This window comes from Fistularia commersonii, chromosome 26 (genome assembly GCF_037954325.1).
Source record: "Fistularia commersonii isolate RoL2024-O1a breed Wild chromosome 26, RoL_Fcom_v1.0, whole genome shotgun sequence".
NCBI classification, from domain to species: Eukaryota; Metazoa; Chordata; class Actinopteri; order Syngnathiformes; family Fistulariidae; genus Fistularia; species Fistularia commersonii.
The window spans coordinates 4,779,281-4,788,970 of NC_141309.1; the positions used below are offsets into that span (position 1 = coordinate 4,779,281).

The 9,690-nt window shown below is 39.5% G+C and overlaps 1 protein-coding gene across 1 annotated transcript; it reads left to right on the forward strand.

Moving 5' to 3' along the window:
- The first annotated feature begins 119 nt into the window (after window positions 1–119).
- On the forward strand, window positions 120–9,271 carry naa35 (N-alpha-acetyltransferase 35, NatC auxiliary subunit). The gene is made up of 23 exons (XM_086174219.1): window positions 120–243; window positions 1,352–1,480; window positions 1,567–1,600; window positions 1,783–1,897; window positions 2,041–2,115; window positions 2,209–2,376; window positions 3,007–3,073; window positions 3,220–3,263; window positions 3,356–3,406; window positions 3,835–3,918; window positions 4,067–4,181; window positions 4,474–4,652; window positions 4,762–4,821; window positions 5,150–5,256; window positions 5,375–5,441; window positions 5,745–5,843; window positions 6,309–6,487; window positions 6,573–6,709; window positions 6,851–6,918; window positions 7,259–7,399; window positions 7,496–7,618; window positions 7,844–7,924; window positions 8,402–9,271. The coding sequence occupies exons 2-23, from the start codon at window positions 1,360–1,362 to the stop codon at window positions 8,459–8,461; spliced, it is 2,175 nt and encodes a 724-aa protein (XP_086030345.1). The 5' UTR covers window positions 120–243; window positions 1,352–1,359; the 3' UTR covers window positions 8,462–9,271.
- The last annotated feature ends 419 nt before the right edge of the window (window positions 9,272–9,690 follow it).

Below are 9,690 nucleotides of genomic sequence, written 5' to 3' on the forward strand. Positions count from 1 at the left end.
ACGCTATTTTAGGCTTGAATCATTGCGCTGTATCCTTTTTAACAAGGATTTGATAAGGATGGGTATCTATGAATATACTCAAGTGGCACGATTTGAACTTTTAGCTGGGATACATGGCTACCAGGGTAAAAAAAGGACTGCAACTCCCAGATTACAGTACCAGATGACGTCAAACTAATGCGCATACCCTCCAAGGCAAAGAGTGCGAACATCAGTAGCTACATGCTTTATAGAAATAGTAAGGTATGTCTTCATTTACCTTCTGCAATAGTTCAATCTCAACATCACGTTGTAAATTTAGTTGTATAATTACATTTGCATGGCAATTTTAACTCATGCTGTTCGAAGGAGTTGTCTTCCATGAGTAATATTAGCCTGTTAGCACAGGACATCATTAGCTAATTTAGTGATAGTGACATTTGTGTTTCTGCTTTGCCCTTTTCCTGAGATATATCCGCTTGAAGATGATCTGCACGATCATCGTTGTGTTTTGAATGACTCAAAGCTTTCATCATCTGTGGGAAATAACAGTAACGTTAATTACCATTCATACGATGGTGGTGCATGTCAGTCAAATAAATAGATGGCTGTTTTGTGTTTGTTCGGCTTATATATCTCCCGTTTTCACTTTTAACTTTAACAAGCCTGTTTCCTTTCATGGTTTTGAAAACTGATTTTTTTATGACAGTGAAGTCATTTGCAATATTTTATATAACATATTCGAGATATTGGTGGAGCGGGTTTACACATATGCAGGACCAATGTACAAATATCTTATTGCGTCTTATTGCACTGAAACGTCTAAACGTCTTATTGCACTGCATTCTTCTCACTGTTCTATTGCATATGTATAACAATGTTTACACTCTTCTACCAGCACATATTCAGTGTACAGGGAAACTTGATTCTACACTGTACATGTGACAATAAACGCTGTGAATCTATCTGGAGAAAATTACAAACTTTGGATTAGTGAATCCATAGGAATAACACAGTGCCAATCGGTTTGAAACACAAAACCATAATTGGTAGTGTTTACAAGCAATGTAAGCTCTTAAATGTTGCAATAAGTACTGGCAGATATATTTACTACTCAACCACAATTATATTTTTACAGTGGAATACACTTCCCTCTAAAAAACCATGGCTGTTCCATTCACATTGAGATATAGCTAGACCCACAGTCTCCTACCTTTGACCTAAACCTAAATGGTAGGTTGTTCACAGCTTTGTCAGCTCAGTGAATCTGAATTTGATATTAGCCTGCTTTTCACTCAAAGTTGCATTTTTCTCGCTTAAATGTATCTTTTATTTGTATGTTTTTGTATTGGTTCTCTGTGTCTGTTATTAGTTGTCACAATGGTGATGAAGTCATCAGTTGAAGATGATGATGCAGGCTGGGGGCTGGGTATCTCAGAAAAGATGAAGAACAATGCTAACTGGGTGGATATTACTCATCCTTTCAAGAGTGCATGCAAAGGTACAGGCTGTGCTGGCAGCTGAGTGTTTGAGTCATAAGCTGAATGTGCAACATCATGTGGATGAGATTTTGTTTTTTAATTGCAGAATTGAACCTTGGGGAGTTGCTTCATGACAAGCTGTGAGTTTGACACAATGCCTTTTGCAGATTCAATTAATTGGTCCCGAACATTTGCCACATAATTCAAGGCGGCCACGGGTCATATCAATAACCCTTTAAAATATTGTTCAATGACACACACATACATGCACATACGTATGCAATACTCCAAAATGGATAACAACTTTCATGTACTTTTGCAGGTTTGGCTTGTTTGAAGCCATGTCAGCCATTGAGATGATGGATCCGAAAATGGATGCAGGAATGATTGGAAACCAAGTCAACAGGAAAGTCCTCAACTTTGAGCAAGCTATCAAGGTAGAATTTCACAAACTTATAGCTGCTACATAATGCAAAGAATCGATTTTTCTAGCAATCTAAACCCTTTTTTTTTCTCCCCCAACATTTTAAGGACACATAACACATCATCCTGTAGCATAATTATCTTGCCTTCATTGTAGGAGCATGCCATAAAGGTGAAAGACCTCAGTTTGCCTGAACTTATTGGGATCATAGACACTTGTTTCTGCTGTTTGGTGAGTTTTGAAATGAGAACTTTGACAGACCTTCTAATATCTTTGGAGTGCAGAAATCCAATCCTGTGTGTCTTTTTCTATGTCTGTGTGAAGATCACATGGCTTGAGGGCCACTCCTTGGCACAGACTGTGTTCACCTGCCTGTATGTCCATAACCCAGACTTGATTGAGGAGCCAGCTCTTAAAGCCTTTGCCTTGGGCATCTTGAAAATTTGTGACATTGCACGGGAGAAAGTCAACAAGGCTGCTGTGTTTGAGGAGGTAAATGTCGCTGTATAAATCCACATGTCTGGAATTACACTCTCCAAAGAGAACATAGTTTACTTCAAAATTACAGTAATTACAGCTTGAAAATACAAATAGGCACTCATGTTTTCACATTGACTAAACTTGTGGTTTTGACGTCATTTCTTAAGTAATATGTTGAAAAGTAAAACATTGTCCGAGAAGCCTTAAATCTGCTCTCATTGTGATGTCTGTATCTCCTTTGCTAAAACTGCTTCTATTTAATAGAAATGTGTGAGAAATTAGATCGTCTGCTTTGATGAAGCTGCTCCACAAAACTCTCCTAATTGATTCCCAGTCTCGCTCTTTCATTTCAAACTTTTTTATTAAGGAGTCAGGTATTCATTTTGAAAATTATGCCCAAGTTTAGCAAGAAACACTTGCGTCGACAGCAGTGCTGAAGCCACATGGTGGCACTGCACTCCTGGAACAACCTCTGGTCGTAATCTTGTTCTTTCTGGTTCACAATAACCCAAATAAACAAAGCTTGAATTACCAATTTGATGCGCCAGTAGACAAGTCTTCAAAACAAGGGGTAACGCTGCTCAAGCAACATCCACTTCCTTTTGACATCTTCTATCATGATCTGCTTTGTATCTCTTATAGGAGGACTTCCAAGCCATGACTTATGGCTTCAAGATGGCCAATAACGTCACTGATTTGCGAGTAACAGGTACGTTATTGCAAATGTGATTATTTTAAGAGTTTGGGGCGGAGGTATTGTAAATTGTACCACTGAAGCCATTACAAATTAGCATTTTCAAGTCACAAGACCAAAGATCAATGTTGTTTTCTCCCCCATGTGTTTCAAATCACAAGGTATGCTAAAAGATGTGGAGGATGAGTTGCAGAAGAAAGTTAAGGTAATGGTCGTTAATAAGTTTTGAGCCGAAGTCTGCCCACCGCTGGCACTTCGGGCAGAATTGTTTACTCTTTGTTGCTCCTTCTTTCTCAGAGCACACGCATTCGACAGGGTGAGCAGCGAGACCCAGAAGTTGAGCTCGAGGTATGATGAATCATTATTCCTTTTTTTTTTCCTCTCTTCACACTACTTTGGTTTTTGTGCCATCTTTTTTATATGTGCATATTTACTGATTAGCCTGTGGGTGGCCAGAAACCCACGCTCCCCCATTGATTAAAGATGACATGCTCTAGCAGTTTTAGTGCCACACTTTGTCAACATTTGAAATTATGAGTGGTTAACTAATTGTTATAGATTTTCATTATTAATTTTAAACAAACGAATACATCTTCATGTGAATCCAGATTGATGGTCGATTGGGAAATTGCAAAATTAGATAATTTATAGTTTCATTTGTCCATTTTTTTTTTTTTTTTTAAGAAATGCGCATATTCCCTTATTTAAATGAATGTGTTGGTTCTTTGATCCTATTTATTACAGATATGGATTACATCAATGTTTTATTTTCTCAGCATCAGCAGTACTTGGCACTTTTTAACAGAATCAAATTCACTCGCCTCCTACTCACTGCGTTGATCGCCTTTACAAAGAAAGAGGTAACACAAGTAGGAATGTTCAAAACATCAAAGATCTTGATACATCCATGGCATTCAAAAGTTGGTTCTGTTTCACACTGAATTCTTTTATTTTTTTTTGTTTGTGTGTGCGTGTTGTTTTTTTTGTTTGTTTTTTTACCTGCAACAGACCAGCTCAGTGGGTGAAGCTCAGAAGCTTGTGGCTCAGGCAGCTGATCTCTTATCGGCCATTCATTCAAGTATTCAGCACGGCATGCAGTCACAGAATGACACTACTAAAGGAGGTGCAAGATGCTCACATGCATGCACGCGGGCACACACACACACACACACACACACACACACACACACACACACACACACACACACACACACAGGGGCAAGCGTGCCATTCCAACACCCAGCATTACTTGGCTTGTTCTCAGTTTATAAACATGCAAGTTAAAATAGTCTCACATAAATGTATAGGCTGATTCAGTCTTGGCTATCAAGTCAGTCAAACAGTTTAGTTCATAACGTTCCCACGCTGGAGGATGACCAACATGGCATTCTTTATTGACACCTGTTCTCCTACAGATCATCCTATCATGATGGGGTTTGAGCCCCTCGTCAACCAGAGACTTCTTCCACCTACCTTCCCTCGCTATGCCAAGATCATCAAGAGGGAAGACATGGTGGCCTACTTCAGCAAACTCATAGAACGCATCAAGACGGTCTGCGATGTTATCAACACCACCAATCTACACGGCATACTGGTCAGTACAAAGTTATGAAAACAGATTTATGGATTTGTACTTATCCTCACATTGAAAATGCTAAAGATGAAGATGCTGTAGTGCTGACCAGATCGTGTTATTTAACCAGGACTTCTTTTGTGAGTTCAGTGAACAGTCCCCCTGTGTGCTCTCCAGATCACTACTTCAAGTAAGTTGATCATTGTCTATGGGATTCAGGAGCTAGATCTGAGCTAATCGTCACAATATATCGGTACAGAGCGTATCTCATAATGTCTAGTTGTGATGTTATTGTACATTTCTTCAAATTACAAATTTGTATGTACGTTTTTACTGTCATCATTAGATTTTGGCCTTTTTGGGGGGCGTCACCCAACTACTAAACAATTTCATTCATTTGAAAAAGAGCACTTCTATTCACTTTCGAAACTGGTGTAATGTTTTTCAAAATTATGTGAGAAAAAAACTGTATGAATTGATGACCTCAGCAGCTAACCATGTTGTTTTCCTCGTTGCAGACAACTTTCCTCATAGATAATAAGAAAGTCTTTGGCACACACCTAATGCAAGACATGATCAAAGATGCTCTCAGATTCTTTGTCAGCCCGCCCGTCCTCTCTTACAAGTAAGTCGTCAATGATGATAAAGCTAGCAATGTGGGGCGGATTTTTTTTTTGTGTGTGTGTGTGGCTGTGGTTGGGTGTGCGTGTGTACACCCATGCTGATATGTGACTCCCTTCCAGATGCTGTCTGTTCAATAACCATCAGGCGAAGGACTACATCGACTCCTTTGTTACACACTGCTCAAGAGTACGTCATGATGTTTTTTTTTAATTTTCGTTTTGTTTATTTTTGTTTTTCCACTGTTCCCCTCCTTAGCATTCGGCAGAGGTTGGCAGGAAAGATTGAGATCTCGTGGACCCAAGCCAAGAGTTTGACACTGGCTGAGGTGTTCATGGAGATATTTGCATTTGATGGATGTAACACAGAATTTTCTAGACAAACAATCACAGCGCTGTGCCATTTAACATTTGTTCTGTGCGTGTTGAAATGGTTGCCCTGTGATTGTTTGCCAAACCAGTTAACCTGTTGTCTTTGAAAATTGCCCCCTAGCCATTTTGCAGTCTTATCCAGATCCAGGGACACAACAGAGCACGGCAGAGAGACAAGCTGGGTCACATTCTGGAGGAGTTTGCCACACTGCAGGATGAGGTCAGCTACAGTCCTGTTCACGTTATGGAACAGGAACTTCTCCAATTTTCTGCACGTTAAAGCAGAGTTCGGTTTTTCCTTTTTTTTTTTTTTTTTTTTTTTTGTTTGTTTTGTTTTTGAGGCTTGGATCGAAACAAATCCATATAATTTGTTTTTGAACTCTGAAAGCAAGATTATTTCTTTTCACTTAAGGTTATTTGCTTTGGCTTTATATGACCTTTTGAACCAGCTAACACTGTGGAAGAAAAGATTATCACAGCAGTTGTTCTTCTGTAGATGTTGAAATATATCATGAGGTTTTTTTTTTTCTGAAAAATTGCCTTCATTAACAATAGATTTGAACACCTCATGTAAATTTAAGATTTTTTTTAAATGCTACATTATCATAGCTGGATGATACTCACTTTACACCGACATGTTGCCGAGCTTCATTATTGCATTCTGCTCATGCATATGACCTTGCAGGCGGAGAAGGTAGATGCGGCGCTGCACAGCTTGCTGATGAAGCTTGAGCCTCAGCGACAGCATCTTACCTGCCTCGGCACCTGGATCCTCTACCATAACCTCAGAATCATGATCCAGTACCTGTTGAGTGGCTTTGAGCTTGAGCTGTACAGCATGCACGAGTATTACTACATCTACTGGTGAGCGTTTGCTTTTAACTGGTTTTTAACTATGACACAATTAGATGTGTTGCTGGGAGGCAAATGTGTCTGTGCACTTTGGCAGGTACTTGTCCGAGTTCCTTTATGCATGGCTGATGTCCACACTGAGCAGAGCAGACTCCTCTCAGATGGCAGAGGAGCGAATTCTTGAGGAGCAGTTGAAAGGCAGAAGCAGCAAAAAGACCAAGAAGAAAAAGAAAGGTTCATTTTTCTGCACCTTTTCCACCCTGTCTACCAACTTTAGAAACAAAGCATTTTTTGTTTTTTTTTTCTATGGAGGCTGCAGCCTCCTGTAGGTGTGAACAATGCCTAATGACGTGACTTTTTGCCTCTTTTCTGCAGTTCGACCTTTAAGCAAGGAGATCACCATGAGTCAAGCCTACCAAAACATGTGTGCCGGCATGTACAAGGTAGAACATCAGTAAAAAAGCTTTGTGACTCATTTTGAAAAAACAAAAACATACTTCGTTTCATTATGGTTTTCAAAGTTCTGGCTAGCTTCCCCTCTGGTTTTCCAAGCCATTTTGAGCAAGGCTTAGCATGGAAATTAAAGGATATTACATTCGTTTGTTGAAAGCATCCTGTTGATGGCTTGATCTCAGCAAGATTGGCAAATAATATGTTAATGGAAGATTTTGTAGCAATTCTAAATAAAGCAAAAGGGTCTGGGGCTTGTTCTGGGTTTGTGTTAGGATGGGGCCAACGTCTTCAGACATTTTACCATCCTTAATACGTCTCTCTTCCTGAAAGACCATGGTGGCATTGGACATGGACGGGAAAGTTCGTAAACCTCAGTTTGAACTGGACAGTGAGCAGGTTCGCTACGAGCATCGCTTCGCCCCCTTCAACAGCGTGGTCACCCCCCCTCCTGTGCACTACATTCAGTTCAAGGTACTGTCCGTTTGCTCACCCTTTTATTGTCACAGAAGTCGCCCGTCACCGCTTGTCACAATTTCCCTCATTTGTCTGATTTTTTTCACCCTTCAGGAGATGTCCGATCTCAAAAAGTACAACCCCCCACCAGGTTCCGCTGACCTCTATTTGGCAGCTAGCAAACACTTCCAGCAGGCCAAACTCATCCTAGAGAATGTGCCCAGTCCGGACCCGGAGGTAAGGACGTCAAACCACCTTCATTTGCAGACAAGACCCTTTTACTAAAGCATTTGATCTTACTTTGCCAATTTGTTTAGATTAAACTAAGTTCTTGAAAAACAGCTTTCTGAAAATACACCCTAGTATAATTTTTAATTAGTCCAAATACAAATGTTGTATATAAAGAATATTCTTCCACTTGTTCAGAAATTAATCTCTTCTCACTAATATGGTGAATAACAGGTGAACCGTATACTGAAAGTGGCCAAACCCAACATTGTAGTAATGAAGCTCCTGGCTGGAGGACACAAGAAGGAGACTAAGGTATGACAGTGCACACGTTCCTTTGGTAGTTACCATTGGCTCCTTTGCAGTTTGTGACAATTACTGTTTAACTAAATATGAACAGACTTTACATGCAGTGAATATGGGCTTTGCTGGATCCTTGTTACTCTGAGCACTGTTACTCAATTCTAGTTGTAGCCACATTGGGCGATAAAATCTCAAGCTCTTTCTATGTCATTGAGAAAACCGTCTAGTCAGTCCCAAGTTTTTACAATCTATTTCCAAATTTAGAGTTCAGCAGTCTGGGAGCGAAAATCCCCTCCATATCTCGTACCAGCATTTTTTTTATGAGCCATTTTGTCAATATAATTTGAAGTAGCCTTTCTTTAAGGTTGAGGGTTTGGTTGTAGTTCATGGCCACCATTCTTTCATGAGTTGTATCAAGGTTTTTTCCCCAATCGTCTGGATTACATTTTGCCTGCTTTAACATTCTCACTCTACTGTTGCCAATTTTAGGTGCTTCCAGAGTTTGACTTCACCGCTCACAAGTACTTCCCCGTTGTCAAGATCATCTGATTCCATTCAGCTCTGCAGTTTATTGTGAATTTCTTGGAGCGTCGGCCCCTGAGTTGAACCCTTCACTGGAATATGTGTACAAAAACTGCCTTGATTCTACTCACTTTTCCCTCACCTGGATGAGACCTTTTACACTCAAATTGACCTTTACAAGAACCTTGTTTGTGTGTGCACGCGTACGATATGTGTGTGGGCGTGTGCCTGTTTGTCTGCATTGGAGTCACACACACACAAGCCAAGGTGCTTAATTGCAAGGACCTGGCCAATGGACATGACAAGCTGCTTCTAGAACAAGGCTTGGAAAGACTTCGTGTTATGGCGATGGGAGAACCTGGAACAGTTCTTTGAAAATGAAAAATAAAAGTGAATGGAAGTAATCTTCAAAGATCCCCTTGCTGTACCTTTTAACAAAAGATTCACTTGATGACTGGGGGATAATAGTCTCGACTGTAAAACCGGGTTAGAACAGAATTATATATTTTTAATTTAAATTAAGGCTTGAAAATGGAGATATTTGGACACAAGTGCATTTCTAAAGCAGTAAAACACTTCTGGAACAGAATCGATCCTGGAAAATCAATAGACTTCTCCTTAGAGAATATCCAAGTGGAGACAAACAATGTGTTTCCCCCCCTTGAAAGCAAGAGTATCACTTAATGTTTTCAAAGTTTAGCATATTTTGCCCTTTAAAAAGGTGTTACTGTAGAAATGATTTGACCTGGGTAATAAATGCTGTAAAGAAATATCCAACGTCCACACCCGGTTTTTATTCAACCTTGACATTAAACGTCTGATCTTAAAACTATAAAAGCAAAAGGTATGTGGCCCTTGATTTAAACCCAGACATCAATGTAATGGCTTTGACTTTCCCTGTCAAAATAAAGGTTACACTTAATATTAACAGTACAAAACAACATGTTCTTAAACAGGCTGATAGGTATTTCAATACAATGCAGTTTTCATCTATTCACAACCATTCATGAAGATGTAGTCTATACTAGTGTTTAATGGCGCTTTAAATATGTATAATATAATAATAATATATATATATATATATATATGTGTGCGCACACACACACACACAGTGGGGAGAACATGTATTTGATACACTGCTGATTTTTCAGCTTTTTCCAATGGCAAAGCATGTAGAGGTCTGTAATTTTTATCGTAGGCACTCAAACGATGAGATGGAATCTAAAACAAAAATCCAGAAAATCACATTGTATGAT